Consider the following 17,471-nt stretch of genomic DNA (forward strand, 5'->3'; position numbering starts at 1 on the left):
CACATTGATCAGTAACTGAATGTGGGTTGTCCCTAGGAGTCAAGACCTTTAACAAAGCAGCTCTCTTCAGTCAAGGCAATCTCTAAAGAGGGCTCCCACAACACCTGTGGGGATTAAGACCTTCATTCCTGCAGAGGGCTCTTGGAAGTGCAACACAGCATCAATCACAGAGCTGTTATGATCTCCCAGGGAAATTGATCACAGTCAGTCCTTCAGTGTTGGCTATCCCATTCCCTTGCTGACAGCAACACTGGTATCAGGTTAAAATAAGAAAAATGCTTAATGTTAATGGATGCAATTATAAAACTGAATTTCACTGATGCTGAAGCCTAGCATGGAGTGCTTCCATGGGTTACTTGGAACTCTTGCCAGGTACTGGTTAATTCTTAGAATTGGGCTGGCAGCAAAGTCCTTCTCTAGAATGAGCTTCCTACCTTTACTCAAGGATTTGGGAGCATGCTTGCAACTATGGACTTTTTCCTACCGCATTTAAAATTGCTAATACTGAGTTCTTGCCAAAGGCCAAGTACTGTTCTAATAAAAATAACATTATAATAGCAATCATAGCTTATATTGATATGGTTATGTGCCAGAAACTATTCTAAGGACTTCAGATATATTACTTCATGTAAACCTCACAGCAACCTAGGTACTACGATTATACGCTAAATAAGGTCAAATGCTCGTACCTGGCAGAGCTAACTTTCAAACCCAGGCAGTATGGGTGCTGAGCCTACACTCCTCACTTCTGTATGTACTGCCTCTACTAAGAAATCAGTACGATAACCCTGCCTCAGGTTTTGAGGGCAACAGTATTGGTGATGGAAGTGATAGGAACACAGCTATAGATACCATTTTTTTTTTTTTAGACGGAGTCTTGCTCTGTTGCCCAGGCTGGAGTGCAGTGGTGCAATCTTGGCTTACTGCAACCTCCGCCTCCCAAGTTCAAGCAATTCTTCTGCCTCAGCCATCCAAGTAGCTGGGATTACAGGCATGTTCCACTATGCCCAGCTAATCTTTTGTATTTTTAGTAGAGACAGGGTTTCACCATGTTAGCCGGGATGGTCTCAATCTCCTGACCTCATGATCTGCCCACCTCGGCCTTCCAAAGTGCTGGGATTACAGGTGTGAGCCACTTCGCCTGGCCTATAGACACTATTTTTAATTAACTGAGATAATTATGAAATCATAGACTGAACACTTGGTGTAGCTTTGTCAGGTTTTGAAAACAGCTTTTCAGCCAGGGGCAGTGGCTGATGCTCATAAATCATCACTTTAGGAGGCTGAGGTGGGATGATAGTTTGAGTCCAGGAGTTCAAGACCAGTTTGGGAAACATAGTGAAACCTCTTCTCTACATAAATAAGAATAATTAGCCAGGCATGATGATGCACGTCTGTAGTCCCAGCCTACTTGGGAGGCTGAGGTAGGAAGATTGCTTGAACCCAGGAGGTCAAGGCTGCAATGAGCTGTTGATTGAGCCACTGCACTCCAGCCTGGGTGAGAGACAGAGACCCTGTCCAAAAAAAAAAAAAAAAAAAAAGGAAGGAAGGAAGGAAGATAAGAAAATAGCTTTTCTATATTTCTCATGAATGGCCTGGAATGGCCTTTTTGTTTCTACTCACTGTCATCCCCACATGCCTGGATAAATCCGTGTGCATCTTAGACACTTGATATGTGTGTGTGCAGCTGCCCTAATGTGTGATTTGTATAGAAGTCTGATTATCCTTTGGAACTAAAAGGTTTTCTTTCTCTTTAACTGGAATTCTTTCTTCCCTGGATGGATGGTTAGATCCTGTTCAATGTTATTGTCTACTATATCCAGAGAGTCTATATATGTAGACTCCCTTGTGGGAAACAGAAAAACCATCCTTTCATAGTTGGCAAACTTTTTTTTTTTTTTTTTGAGCCAGAGTCTTGCTCTGTCACCCAGGCTGGAGTACAGTGGCTCGATCTTGGCTCACTGCAACCTCCATCTCCCAGGTTTAAGCAATTCTCAGCCTCCTGAGTAGCTGGGATTACAGGTATGTGTCACTGTTCCTGGCTAATTTTTGTATTTTCAGTAGAGACAGGGTTTCGCCATTTTGGCCAGGCTGGTCTCGAACTCCTGACCTCAGGTAATTCACCCGCCTCAGCCTCCCAAAGTGCTGGGATTACAGGCGTGAGCCACCATGCCCACCCTCAGCAAACATTTTCTGTAAAAGGGACAGAAAATAAATACTTAAGGCCTTGTAGGCCATATAGTCAGTCTCGTCACAGCTACTCAACTCTGCCATTGCAGTGTGAAAGCAACCACAGATAATACATCAATGAATAGGCAATAACATTTTACCTACAGAAACAAGAGGCAGGTCAGATTTTGCCAGTAGGCTGTAGTTCGTTGGCCCATCAGTACCCATGACTTTTACTAACATGTATTGTATTAACATACCCATTTTTTAAAATCACATTTTAAAGCATCTATAGGGGAGGGAAGGGGAAAATTCTTCCTTATCCATGATTGCGAGATCACAGACTCCTCACTCTGTGGGAGGTATGATAAAAATCTCAAGTTTTAAAAATGCTTCAATCCTTCTTGATCGTAGACTAAAAAGCTAGGAAAGCAGCTATTACAAAGCTTTTGATGACAAAGTTGAGTTTCGATTCTAGAAAGCCCCAAAAGGATAGAGAAAGTGATGGCTTTTACCCTGTAATTCAGGCTAACCCACTGGCACCTGATTCACGACATGAAGAGGTTCAAGTGGATAGCTTCTCAAAATGTTTCAGTGGTAACAGTCTATGATGCTGTGTTTAACGTGCAGTCACTGTAGTTTTTCCTTTGCAGATGTGCCAGTGACAGCCACACCTGTGTGAAGACAAAACACAATGAGATCATGGCCATGTTCTTTACCAGTGGAACAAGTGGATATCCGAAAATGACTGCACATACCCACAGCAGTTTTGGCTTAGGATTATCTGTAAATGGAAGGTATACTTCCACAGAAGTGCAACTTGAAGTGTCAAAACTGCAAAGATGATGACTTATGTCCTGGTCTTTTATATTTACTTTCCTATGTACATCAGGGCTACTCTTTGTTTTCCCAGGTTCTGGCTAGATTTAACACCCTCAGATGTGATGTGGAATACCTCAGATACGGGCTGGGCAAAGTCTGCCTGGAGTAGTGTTTTTTCTCCATGGATCCAGGGAGCATGTGTATTCGCACACCATTTACCCCGTTTTGAGCCAACTTCTGTCTTGCAAGTAAGCCAAAGCACAGGGAGGTCAATATTTAGAAATGCATTAAGCAGTATGGCTGACAGAACTGATGAATAAAGCAACTTGCAGAGATCAGAGTAGACAATATGATTTAAGATGTGTCACATCCAGAAAGTCAATAAGCCTGAAAAGATACAGTCGGCCCCCTCTGTATCTACAGGTTCTGCAGCCTCTGATTCTGCCAGCCACGTATTGAAAATATTTGGGAAGAAAAACAAAAAACCAAAATACAGCAATTAAAAAAATGCAAATAAAAAATACCATGTAACAAATATATACATAGCATTTACATTGTTTTAGGCAGCATAAATAATATAGAGATTTAAAGTTTACAGGAGGATATGCATAGGTTATATGCAAATACCACACAATTTTATATAAGGAACTTAAGCATTCCTGGAACCAATCCTGCAGACACTGAGGGATGATTCTACAAGAAAAGGTAAGAATGCATTTACATTAACATAAACAATGTTTAAATTGTGCTGCGCCAACCAAAGACATTTAAGCACTTATTAAAGTATAATTAAAAAAAAAAAAAAAGTTGTAGTAAGACCAAGAGTTTGCTTTTTCTAAATTGCAGACACTCTCCAAGTACCCCATTACAGTCTTCTGTTCAGCAGCAACTGTATACCGAATGCTTGTACAGAATGATATGGCCAGGTAAGAAATGTTAGTAAATAGGCATTTAGTGGGCGGAGGAGAGAAGAGGAAGCTATAAAATAAAAGATCTTTCTGCCTGAAACATAGCTCCAAGCCAGTAGACACAGGATTTAGCAATCTCTCCTCTTCCTCTTTCTCCTTCTTGCCTGCATTCTGTAAATGATAATTACTGTGTCCAGGGCAGGCTCCCCCAAACACGAAGAAAGTGAGAGTTCAGCTACATCTATAGCTCTAAGCCCAGTGGTTATGGGTAAGAAGATGGTAAATCTTTTGGATGATGGCTTTCTTTGGGCTGAGAAAATAGAGAACTTGCTTCTATTTGGAACCTTATCCCAGCAGATAGAAAAGAGGATTCAAATGCTGATTCCATTTGAAACGGTGCATTGGTGATCCGAAAAGAAAAACAACCCCTGTTTCTCTTTGTTTTGTCTATTTGTTTTTTGTTTTGTTTTATTTCAATAGGGTTTTGGGGAACAGGTAGTGTTTGGTTACATGAATAAGTTCTTTAGTGGTGATTTCTGAGATTTTGGTGCACCCATCATGCAAGCAGTATACACTGTACCCAATGTGTAGTCTTTTATCCCTCACCCACCTCCCACCCTTTTCCCAGAGTCCCCACAGTCCATTATATCATTCTTATACTTTTGCATCCTCATAACTCAGCTCCCAGCAACCACTATTTTACTATATTTACAACACTCAATACTCCTGGTCTCCAGATGTAAGGGATCTTTTCCCACACATTGACCAATTCTCCAACATCAATATGACATTATCTCCCTGGAGGCAGCATCATATACCACAGGTTAATGACTCAGTCCCACAAGGCTGTTTCCCATTTCAAATGGTAATCACAAATCCAGGCTGTCAGCTGCGCATATGACCAAATGGCTATAAATCAGAGGTTCCCATGACCCTTCCTTGGGTTTAGTAATTTGTCATGATGGCTCACAGAATGCAGGAAAACACTTACTTACATTTCCCGGCTTATTATAAAAGATATGATAAAAGTTACAGATGAATAGCTAGCCAGATGAAGAGGTACATAGGGTGAGGTCCACAAGGTCCCAAATGCAGCAGCTTCTATCCCTGTGGAGTGGGGGTGCCCTACCTTTCCGGCACGTGGTGCTCTCCAAACCTCATATTTCAGGGATTTTTTTTTTGGAGGCTCCATTATGTAGGCATGATTGATTATTAAGTCAATCTCCAGCTCCTCTCCTTTCCCTGAAGAATGGGGGTGAGGCTGAAAGTGCCAAGCTTCTATTCCTGGCTTGGCCTTTCTGGTGACCAACCCCTATATGGGAGCCCCATTGAGAATCACCTCATGAGAACAAAAGACAATTCTATCACCCAGGAAATTCCATGGAATTTAGAAGCTCTGTGTCAGGAGCTACAGTCAAAGGCAAAATATTAGAACAAAAGATACTCCTAGCACACCCATCACTTGGGAAATTACAAAGGTTTTAGACGCTCTGGGCCAGGAACCCAGGATGAAGACCCAGTACAGGTTGAGTATCCCTTATCCAAAATGCTTGAGACCAGAAGTCTTTTGGATTTCAGATTGTTTTGGATTTTGGAATATTTGCATTACACTGGTTGGGCTGCCCTAATCCACAAACATGAAACCCGAAATCCTCCAATGAGTATTTCCTTTGAGCATCATGTCGGTGCTAAAAAAGTTTCAGATGTTGGAGCACTTTGGATTTAGAATTTTCAGATTAAAGATACTCAACATCTATGTATTTCTTGTTATAGCACATATCACGGGTAAATATATTTAAATTGATGTTATTTAATTATCGAATAGGAAATAATTCACCTGCCTTAAAAGTCAAAAGGTATAAAAAAATACACAGTGAAAGGGCTTGCTTCAAACCTTGTCCCCAGTGACCCAGTCCTCTTCCATGGAGGCAAACTGAGTTTCCAGTTTCTTGTCTATTCTCCCTGAAAATACACAAACTAATACACATGTGTTCTCCCCTTCTCTATTTTTTTTTTTTTGAGACGGAGTCTTGCTCTGTCGCCCAGGCTGGAGTGCAGTGGCACAATCTCAGCTCACTGCAACCTCTGCCTCCTGTTCAAGCAATTATCCTGCCTCAGCCTCCTGAGCATCTAGGATTACAGGTGTGCACAACCATGCCTGGCTACTTTTTGTATTTTTGGTGGCGATGGGGTTCTGCCATGTTGGCCAGGCAGGTCTCGAACTCCTGACATCAGGTGATCCACCCGCCTCTGCCTCCCAAAGTGCTGGGATTACAGGCGTGAGCCACCACTCCTGGCCTCCCCTTCTCTATTATAAACATAAATGGGATCACAAGATTCAGTTCTGCACCTTGCTTTTTTCCCCTAACAATACATTCTGGCACTGTGTTGTGCAATATGGTAGCCACTAACCACAGATAGTTATTTCAATATAAATATTAATTAAATAAATTAAAAATTCAATCCCTCAGTTATACTAGTCCTGTTTCAAGTGTTCAATATTCATATAGGGCTACCATATACTGTAGTGGGTACAGTAGATTACAGAGTACTTCCATCATGACAGAAAGTTCTATTGGACAGCACTGTCCAAGAGCTTCCTCATTTTTTATAACTGCATAGTATTCCATTGTATAAATATCCCACCATCAGTTTAACCAAACAATTGGTAAACTTTTCATTGCTGATTTAAAGTGTTATCATGGTGCTTGCTTCAGCAGCACATACACTAAGATTGGAATGATACAGAGCAGATTACCATGGCCTCTGCATAAGGATGACATGCAAATTTTTGAAGCAGTCCATGAAAACATAAAAATGAAAACAAAATAAAATAAAATGTTATTATGGGGTACCTTCCCTAAGAACAGAATGACTTTCTTTGTAATAAATTACACCTCCACCCCAAAAAGGGGGGTGAAGAAAAACTATTATTTGGGATGTTCTAATATCATTCTATGATATTAGAATGATTTATCTTTTAATATTTTTATTTTTAATTTGTGTAGGTGCATAGTAGATGTATATATTTATGGGGTAAAATGGTTTGTTTTGTGCTAGGGAGAGGAATTAAAAAGCAGCTAAAACATTTTATATTGAAGTTCATAAGAAATAATCCTAATTTTCACTTCTCTCCATTTTTCCTCCTAAATCTAACTTATCTGGTTTTCTGAGAAGCTATAAGTTTAAAAGCTTAAAGCACTGTGTAAGTGCTGGGGAACCAATCACCCCTGACGTGACTGAAAAATGGAGAAACAAGACGGGCCTAGATATCTACGAAGGATATGGACAGACTGAAACGGTACCTGACCTCACTGAAAAGACATAGCCGGACTCCATTTAGTCAGATGAATAAAAACCAAAGTGTCCACTGTCTCCTTACGATTATTTGAGTGATAAGAGTTGAGTGGTTAGAAAATGTTTAAAAAACAATGCTTGCAAGAACCTAATTGCAAAAAAGCTCTGTTAACAGATAGCTGTTTAAATAGCCATTCACTGACAAACACCACTGTTAATGGATCAGAATAAGGGCAATTACAATTTTTTTTTTAATGAAATAATACTGGATCTACTGAAAGAAAGAATTCCTCCCAATGTGATAGGGAAGTATCTTATTTAGAGCTGCCTCGAAACGGAAAATGCTGAGCTCCTTGCTGCCTGAAATATTAAGAGTTTGCTGGACAACTCCTTAGCAACAATACTCTAAAAAGGATTTTTTTTTTTTTTTTTTTTTTTTTGAGACGGAGTCTCGCTCTGTCGCCCAGGCTGGAGTGCAGTGGCCGGATCTCAGCTCACTGCAAGCTGCGCCTCCCAGGTTTATGCCATTTTCCTGCCTCAGCCTCCCGAGTAGCTGGGACTACAGGCGCCCACCACCTCGCCCGGCTAGTTTTTTGTATTTTTTTTTAGTAGAGAAGGGGTTTCGCCATGTTAGCCAGGATGGTCTCGATCTCCTGACCTCGTGATCCTTCCGTCTCGACCTCCCAAAGTGCTGGGATTACAGCCTTGAGCCACCGCACCCGGCCTAAAAAGGGTTTTTTAAAGAGCTCATAGAGATAAGGAATAAGAAATTCTAGAGGAAACAAATGAAATAAGAACAAAAAAATGAAATAAGAATAAATAATGAAATGAGAAAAAAGAACAACAGTGGTTATTTTGTGCAAGAGGGAGGAGTAAGATGAAATAGATAAGAGAAAGGTTGAAAAAACTTTTCACAATGTGTCTTTATAATGCTTCAGTTTATGAACCATGATAATGTATCACCTGGTAAAAAATGAAAATATCAAAAATAAAAAACAAAAATTGAAAAATTCATGAACTAGAAATAGCATAGCAAGTATCATGCTAATACAAATGCAAATGTTAGCATACTCATGTTTTGATAAATATAGATATAGAGTAATTATTGTTATAACAATATTTTATACATATGCATGTATTTATATGTTGTTTATCACTACATTCCATGAGAGTATAGTGTTCATTTTGAGCTTAGTTCATAGTAAGTGTTCAATAAATAATTTGTTGAATGAATGCATGATAGATGAATAAATTTTAAGTGACTTGTAATGTTATCTTACTTTTTCTTCTTCTTCTTAACTAGGTGCTAATCTGTGGAAATTTTAAGGGAATGAAAATTAAACCTGGCTCAATGGGAAAACCTTCTCCTGCTTTTGATGTTAAGGTTTGCACATCCCCTTCCAGGAGAATGCTTAACAACCCAATCTCTACACTATCTACCTACCGCTTACCCCCATATAAACTCTCTTTGTTATGGTGGTGATTCCATTTTACTTCTATGATACTTTAATTTTTATTAATAGATGAAAATGAGTTAGAAATGTTAACTTATTGGTCTCCATTATTTTGCAGATACCTATATTGTACTATACAGTTCTAAGCATTTAATAAATGTTAACCCATTAGGCTGGACACAGTGGCTCACGCCTTTAATCCCAACACTTTGGGAGGCCGAGGCAGGAGCATCGCTTGAGCCCAGGAGTTCAAGAACAGCCTGGGCAACAATGTGAGACTTTGTCTCTACAAAAAAACATAAAAAACTAGCCAGGTGTGGTAGTATGTGCCTGTGGTCCCAGCTACTCAGAAGGCTGAGATGGGAGGATTGCTTGAGTCTGGGAGCTTGGGGCTGCAGTGAGCCATGATCACACTACTGCACTCCAACCTGGGCCACAGAGCAAGACTTTGTCTCTAAATAAATAAATATTAACCCATTGAATTTCCAGAAGAAACCCTATGAGAAGCATACTAATATTAGAACCATTTTACAAATGAGGCACAAAGAGGTAAAAGAACTTACCAGAGGTCACACAGCTAATAGCTGCTAGAGTTGGGCTTCAATCCCAAATAGTCTGGTTCCAATATCTGCACTCTAAACTACAACACAACACTGTCCTCTCAGGCGAGGTAGGTCAAGACCTTCTGAGGAGGTCAACTAGGCCCAAAGAGGCTTCAGTTTACAGTGGCTGCAGCACTTTCCCTCTCTGCTCCCAAGCCTGCCTGGCCATTTCCAGTCTTTCTGTATCCACTGCCATTGCTACCACTCGATGCCTAGGAGGCATTCCAATTCCCCATCAGCAAACTTTATATAGGGTTAAAATTGTTCTCTGATCAACCCAGCTTCAAAGCTGGGTGTAGCCAAAAGAACTTACACTAATTTAGATACTCCTTAACTTATGGTAGTGTTATGTCCCAAAATAAAGTCATCATAAGTTGAAAACATCCTAAGTCACAAATGCATGGCTGACTGGGAACTGTGACTTACTGTTGCTGCCCAGCATCTGGAGAGAAGGACGGTTTCAACTGAATGGTTATCTCTTTCACACCATTGTAAAGTTGGGAAATAGTAGGTTCAACCCATCTTAATTCAGAGACCCATCTGTACGTTAAGAGAGAGCAAAAGCAGCAAAAATATGGATGAATTAACAGAGTACAGCTCTTAGATAAATGTTTTCCAAGCTTATTTGATCATAAACATCATATGGATATGTATTAAAAATACTAATTATCAGGCCCCTGGAGAGACCAATTCAATAGATTTGGAGTGGGACTCTGGAATCTGAAATCTTGTGATTTTAACAAGCACCTCCAGGTCGTTTTTAGGATCAATAAGTTTGAGAGAGTTTAGATGAACTTCATTGCTGTTGTAACTCTTTATAGAATAAACCCAATCCTGGGTTCTTTCTCTCACTTTAACCTTGCTATGGGAACCTTGTCTCAAGATAGGATAGCCTAGTGGTTCAACTGTATCTCTGCTATTTACTAGCTGAGTGTCTGTGGGTACATTGTTAAAGCTCTCTAAGTTCCAGTTTCCTAATTTGTAAAGTTGGGACTAGAGGGACCAACCTGTCTGTTTGCCTGGGACTTATCTGGTTTTAGCACTTAAGGCAATACATCATGAAGAACTAATCCCCTACAACCCCTCACCACTTCAGTCCCCAGATGGTTGGTAACCCAAATAATAACAGAACTGATTTCATAGGTTTCTTGTGATGATTAAAGGAGACAATATGTTTAAAGAGCATATCAGAATGCTTAGTATGTAATGAAGATCCAAAAGATGAGTGCTGTTATTTACCTCTCCCTCACATTCCTCTTTGAAAAGCTTCTCTAAGAAAAATTGGTAGGAGAGCCCTAGTTGCATTCCATAAACAGGCTTAACAATATAGTTTGTTGGTTAACAGGCTACCTTAGGTTGAAGAAAGAAATATTGATAATTAAGCACGCTCATGTCTGCATTACAGGGAAGTTGATATGTAACACAGCAATGTTCTTTTTCTTCCTCGCTTAATAGCAATTCCCAATATGCATGGCTATCAGGGTCTTACAGGCACAGCTGTACTCACAGTGATCCCAACTGCAAGGTACCCCCACCTGTTCCACATTAAGTTGAGCCCAGTGGTTTTCTAGAGCAGCTATCTTTGAATGCAAATATGATGAGGCTGAGAGGAAAACAGTACTCTGCCTGCATCCCCACTCATTTTTAACTCTTTCCACGGGCCGTTATTACTGGGCTTCTTGTTCCTTAGCTAAGAGCATCTGCAGTAACATTCTGGCATCTGGGGATGTGTTCCAACAAGGTGAATATTCCTACAGCTTCAAAGCCCAAAGTTTATACTCTTCTTTGTTTGCTTTTAAATACTCATAATTTTCATGTTTAAACATTTTAAGACCCTATGAACAATGAGGAACATGATTCTCCCCAGACACAGAAGATTTTTTCTATATTCCCATCTATTAAAATCTGTGATAAGTACCTGGAACTTTTAAAATACTTCCTTTCCGTCAATAATTCCTTCATACCTGGAACCACATATTTCTTTAGATCACTGGGTGGGAATTTATATTTTTTTTATTTGCAAGACCTTAAAGAGAAGTTTTTACACTTAGAATTCCTTTGCCATTTAAGTTTCTCAATCAGCACATAAGCCCCTTTCCTTTTGGAAAGTGCTAGATAAGTATTATACTTATTCTCCATGCAGGCCACACCTCAGGTTTGAAGGTATCTGGAGAACATATATAAAAGCAGAATTTTGATACTTAGAAACAGCTAAAAGTCATTTAGAGCAAATTCTGATATATAAAATCAGCAATCAACTTGAGAAATGCTAATCTGATTTTTTTAAATTGGATTAAACTCTCTGGAGGCATTGCACAGAGGAATGTAATGATTAAAAGCATATGACCTGGAGTGTAAGTGGTGAGATTTGGATTCCAGCTCAATCATGCACAGTGTTAAACTCTCTGCACCTCAGTTTCCTCATGTGTAAAATGGGCATAAAAGTTCTAACCATATAGGGCTACAGTAAGGAATAGGTACATGTAAAGTACTTAAAGGTTTAGCATTGATTACTTAGCATGTAGTAAGTACTTAATAAATGCTAGTTACTGTTAGACACTTCAGGGAATGATGAGGATTGGAGAGAGGGTAAGAGAGCAAGGCTGTGGCTTACTCAGCATTGTCAACCAGAGAATATTCCCCTTTTCCTGTTTACTTATATTGGGCTTCCGAAGTAAGGTTCTGTAGGTTCCACAGCTAAACAAAGTTTGAAAACCAGTAATGAAGACATTTATTTATCAAAAGGAAAAGATAGACCTAGTACTAAATGATAAAAACAGGTTGACAAAACTGTATATTACAAAGCAATCCTGTTTTTCTTTTTTTTCTTTTTTTTTGGAAATGGAGTTTCACTCGTTGCCCAGGCTGGAGTGCAATGGCATGATCTCGGCTCACTGCAACCTCCCCCTCCCGGGTTCAAGCAATTCTCCCGCTCAGCCTCCCAAGTGGCTGGGATTACAGGTGCCCGCTACCATGCCTGGCTAAGTTTTCTATTTTTAGTAGAGATGAGGTTTCACCATGTTGGTCAGGCTGGTCTTGAACTGCTGACCTCAGGCGATCCACCCACCTCGGCCTCCAAAGTGCTGGGATTACAGGTGTGAGCCATCGCGCCCAGCCAGCAATCCTATTTTTCTATTTGTCTACATTGTCTCAAAGGATATTACCAAAATTAGATTATTGCTGGATGGTAAAATTAAAAAAAAAATTTATCCTTATTTCACATGTTCATAACCTGTATTTAATATTTTATGCAATAATAATTTAAATAAATATATTTCTCTTAGGAATTTAAAGTATATTTAAAATGTTTTTTGGGCCAGGTGCAGTGGCTCATGCCTATAATCCCAGCACTTTGGGAGGCCAAGGCTGGAGTATCACTTGAAACTGGGAACCAGCCTGGGAAACATAACAAGACCCTCATCCCTACAAAAAATAAAAATAAACATTAGCTGAGCATAATGGCATGTGCTTATAGCCCCAGCTACTTGGGAAGCTGAGGTGTGAGGACTGTTTGAGACCAGGAGTTTGACGCTGCAGTGAGTTATAAGCTATGATTGCACCACTGCACTCCAGCCTGGGTGACAAAGTGAGACCTTGTCTCATACACACAAAATTTTTTTTTAAGTCTTCGTTTTTAAATGGCAAAAGCCAAAACAAACCTTGCAAAGTTAATATTTAAGCTGTGACATTAAACAAAAATTTCCTTAAATAAATCGTTCTATTTTATCCTAGATTGTAGATGTAAATGGCAATGTTCTACCTCCTGGACAAGAAGGAGATATTGGCATTCAAGTTCTACCTAACCGACCATTTGGCCTTTTTGCTCATTATGCAGTAAGTGACTTACTAAATAATCTCTTATTTTCTATTTTATTTCTTAAGTGCTTGGTAATGATCCCTGTTTGCCACAAAACATACCTAGGATAGATACTTGACCCTTTCTTGACAGATTGGTTGTCCTGAATAGTAATCCCAAAGACAAGAAATTGAAGACATACCCAAATTCTTGCTGAAGAAAAGCATGCTGGTCTCCTGAGGCTAGATCACTGTTCCAGGTCCATGAAGGCAAGAGGAAGGGACCCGAGAAAGAAGATGGCCTCTTATCATCCCATGATCCTCTCATTTATCAAACAAAACCCGCTCATTTTCCTGAAATCCAAGTAGTGCTCTTTCTTTTCAGGAAGAGTGAGAGGGACAGGGGATGCGGGGGTGGTGGGATTAAGCAAATGTCTTTCACGAGAGGCTTTCTAAGCTCCTTACTGTTTGCAAGAATATTTTCATCTCTAATCACGGTATACAAATTAGAGCAAAGTCTCTATCATATAATAAAAGATCCAGATGCTACTTGCCCGTGTATTTTATATAATTTAACAGTATCTTGTTCATTTCTCTTATGTCAGACTTGCAGAACCAGTTCTATTACTGTGTAAAACAAAACAAAACACAAAAACAAAACAAACCTGTCTGCTCTTTATTAGGTGTCAGTGCTTTCTTTTGACTCCAAGTATTTACTTCTCTCTTTTCCTGCCAGCATTATATATTAATCAGTTAGCAAAAGACTTAATTTAGTTTACTCCTCTGAGCTCCTGCAATATTTATTTTGTAATCTAAGAAAAACCTTAAGATGGAAACATGCCTAATCTTTGTAACTGTAGTTTACCTTTCTTCTGTTGGGCTAGCTCCATGCTGGAATTTCATCCTTATTTTCACACTCTATCTCTTCCTAACTCTAATGCTTCTCAAAGGAGCCAAACTTTTCTGCTTCCTTGAACATTTAAAAATCCAACTGAGGGCCGGGAGTAGTGGCTCATGCCTGTAATCTCAGCACTTTGGGAGGCCGAGGTGGGCGGATCACTTGAGGTAAGGAGTTTAACATCAGCCTGGTCAACATGGGGAAACTCCATCTCTGCGAAAATATACAAAAATTAGCCAGGCGTGGTGGTGCACGTCTATAGTCCCAGCTACTTGGGAGGCTAAGGCAGGAGAATCGCTTGAACCCGGGAGGCAGAGGTTGCAATGAGCCAAGATCGTACTACTGCACTCCAGCCTGGGTGATAGAATGAGACTCTGTCTCGGGGAGAAAAAAAAAAAATTCCAGTTGACCAGAGGAGTTGGATTCACAATAATAACAAAATGCTATTTGCTTTGCAGGATGATCCTTCAAAAACAGCTTCAACTCTACGAGGCAATTTCTATATCACTGGGGACAGAGGGTATATGGATGAAGATGGGTATTTTTGGTTTGTTGCAAGATCAGATGATATCATATTATCCTCTGGGTAATTTTCTTTTCCATATGTGCATATTGTCTGTGTTAACTGGTGATCAGTGTTCTAGAGTGAACCTGTCACTCACCTGTATATATTCCTGCCATGTGTGTTTCTAGTTATCGAATTGGACCATTTGAGGTAGAAAATGCCCTGAATGAACACCCTTCAGTTGCAGAGTCAGCTGTTGTCAGCAGCCCAGACCCCATCAGAGGAGAGGTAAAAGAACTGATTCATGTCAACTTTATAATTTGTTGGCAATTTAACACATACTTACGAACAGTAGCTCAATGAAACAGAATTAACCAAATGATTCATTCACTAAATATGCAAGTCAGATAGAAATACGCTAGTCAGAAAGAACTGCTACAAAATAAGATTGAATTATGAGTTGTAGCTCTGATCCTAACAGACAAACAAACAAAATAAGGCTGAAAATATGTACTAGAAAGAATTTGAATTCCTTCCATGGTGGACTAGGGCAAAGATGGTGTGAATGTCAGGCTCACACCAGGATGGGGTGACCAAAGGCAGCTGGATAGGATAAAGTTGTTACCCAGAAGGTCTGGAAACCAACAAGGTCCCTGGTGTAGTGAGGGAGAATGGGCTGGCATCAGATGTCAGAAGTGGGAACCAGAGGCCAGAACTGAGGTAACCATAAGCAGTCTGGGTAGGTAAATAAGTAGAGGTTTCAGGAAGTAAACTCTGAATAACACCGGAGTCCTGAAAGCCCATTCCTATTGGGGCTGACCATGCAGTATTTTGGCTTGAAAGTACCATGCCAGGCAGCCTCCTGTGTTTTGCCTGTATGTCTACAACATGCCCCTAGGGTTTCTCTAGGCGAGTTACGAGTTCCCACAAGTATTTCTTCAATCCATGTCACTTCTAACACTGAACCCAAGTTTTGAAGATGATATTCATGTCACTACAAATCCAGAACTTTCTGTACCATGTATTCAAGCTCCTTATCTCAAATCCTAGGTATAGGGCTTCAAGCACAGGGCACAGGGCAGAGTTAGAAGGTATCCAATCTCAGGGATGAAATAGGTCCTCAAGTTTAAGGCAGGCTGGGCATGGTGGCTCACACCTGTAATCCTAGCACTTTGGGAGGCTGAGGTGGGTGGATCACCTGAGGTCAGGAGTTTGAGACTAGCCTGGTCAACATGGTGAAACCCTGTCTCCACTAAAAATACAAAAATTACCCAGGTATGGTGGAGCATGCCTGTAATCCCTGCTACTTGGGAGGCTGAGGCAGGAGAATCACTTGGACCCAGGACGGGGAGGTTGCAGTGAGCCAAGACTGTGCCACTGCGCTCCAGCCTGGGTAACAGAACGAGACTCCGTCTCAAAAAGATAAAAATAAAAAATAAAAAAGTTTAAGGTAAAAATGGGAGATGTGCATGTTACAGTGGAGGGTGGATCTCCCCCAGGAATGATTCCCCTAACTGATCTTTGATGCCAGAAGATACCCTGTAAGTCCTCCTGGATGGCCCAAAGTTGTTCCAGATATAGCCCAGTGGCTGGGAATTGGTAGTTTGTCAAGTTGCTAGGATAACAATCGCTATTTACTGTGAAAGGATATATTCCAGGCAGCTAAGGGCAGGGGAAACAGTCAGTGATTACTGGCTTGTCTCTTTGCCCTGAACACCCCCGGCAAGGTTTCACGAGTCTTAGCTCTTCCTGTACCTCTCCCCTACCATCAGTCATCATCAGTTTTACCCACCTCAACAGGTGCTTACTTGGGACAGGATGGTAGCTGAGCCTTTCGGAACAGGGTTGGCTTGGCAGCCACTTGATGTCCTAGAGTACAGTATAGGAAAGATCTATAAGTGGGTTGTGGGCCCCTCACAGCTCTGGGGTCTTGGCATAGGGCTTGGATTAGTCAGAGTGAGGGGGAAAGTGTGGCCAGTTTCCCAACAGTGGTGGGCTGCAGCATTTCCTGGTAGAAGATGTGAGTGGGTGTCTCAAATGAGGTGTGCATGAACAAAACGGCCATGTGCTCCGTGCCTCCCTTTCTGCTGCCAGGCCTATTCTAGCTGGGTTAGGTCCTTTTCCAGGCTGGGTCTTGCCAGGCAGGGTAATTGGGTAGCAAGTTCCAGAATTGATTAAAAAGAATATTTGGATCTGAAATACCATTTTAACATTGGAATGTGAAATAAAGACTTGAGGAATATTTGTGTAGATCACTAGGTTCTTAAATTTTTGGGATCACATACCTCTTTGAGAATTTGAAGAAAACCATAGGCCACTGTTAAGACTTATGCAATGATGGAAATGTTCTATATTTGCACCATCCAATGTGATAGCCATGCATGGCTATCAATCACTTGAAATGTGGCTAGTGTGACTGAGAGTATTTAATCTTATTTAATTTTAATTGATTTAAATTGAAATAGCCACACGTGGCTAGTGGCTATCATATTGAATGGCACAGCCATAGACTTTTCTCAGAAAACTACAAGATTTTGCAGAATTTCAGAGAGATTTGAAGCCCACTTATGCATTCTGGGTTAAAAAATAAGACCCAGGCTGGGCGCAGTGGCTCAAGCCTGTAATCCCAGCACTTTGGGAGGCCGAGACGGGTGGATCACGAGGTCAGGAGATCGAGACCATCCTGGCTAACGTGGTGAAACCCCGTCTCTACTAAAAAAATACAAAAAACTAGCTGGGCGGGGTGGCGGGCGCCTGTAGTCCCAGCTACTCAGGAGCCTGAGGCAGGAGAATGGCGTGAACCCAGGAGGCGGAGCTTGCAGTGAGCTGAGATCTGGCCACTGCACTCCAGCCTGGGCGACAGAGTGAGACTCTGTCTCAAAAAAAAAAAAAAGACCCAAACTTCTTGTAATTCTATGACTACAACTAAGAGCTAATGTTTTTGATGACTTACTATGTGCCTGGCATTATACATCTATGCTAATTCATTTAATCATCATAATCTCTTTTACAGAGAAGGAA

At 40.7% G+C, this 17,471-nt stretch overlaps 1 protein-coding gene and 1 non-coding gene across 5 annotated transcripts in view; both read left to right on the plus strand.

Annotated features, from left to right (window-relative positions):
* Positions 1-17,471, plus strand: part of ACSM3 (acyl-CoA synthetase medium chain family member 3) — a 34,212-nt gene that overhangs the window by 14,370 nt on the left and 2,371 nt on the right. For 3 of the 4 annotated variants that reach the window (XM_005591413.4, XM_005591414.4, XM_074027979.1), the window contains 8 exons: positions 2,823-2,966; positions 3,083-3,239; positions 3,838-3,917; positions 7,077-7,200; positions 8,500-8,580; positions 12,985-13,086; positions 14,404-14,531; positions 14,639-14,738. In XM_005591413.4, the coding sequence (XP_005591470.2) occupies positions 2,823-2,966; positions 3,083-3,239; positions 3,838-3,917; positions 7,077-7,200; positions 8,500-8,580; positions 12,985-13,086; positions 14,404-14,531; positions 14,639-14,738 (916 nt within the window). Of the gene's footprint in view, positions 1-2,822; positions 2,967-3,082; positions 3,240-3,837; positions 3,918-7,076; positions 7,201-8,499; positions 8,581-12,984; positions 13,087-13,201; positions 13,597-14,403; positions 14,532-14,638; positions 14,739-17,471 lie in introns of those variants that run through there. The other variant, XM_065537547.2, reaches the window with a different exon arrangement.
* On the plus strand, positions 6,604-6,710 carry LOC123570771 (U6 spliceosomal RNA). The gene has a single exon (XR_006695015.1). It is a non-coding gene; the product is annotated as a U6 spliceosomal RNA (small nuclear RNA).

The sequence above is a fragment of the Macaca fascicularis genome, chromosome 20 (assembly GCF_037993035.2).
Source record: "Macaca fascicularis isolate 582-1 chromosome 20, T2T-MFA8v1.1".
NCBI lineage: Eukaryota > Metazoa > Chordata > Mammalia > Primates > Cercopithecidae > Macaca > Macaca fascicularis.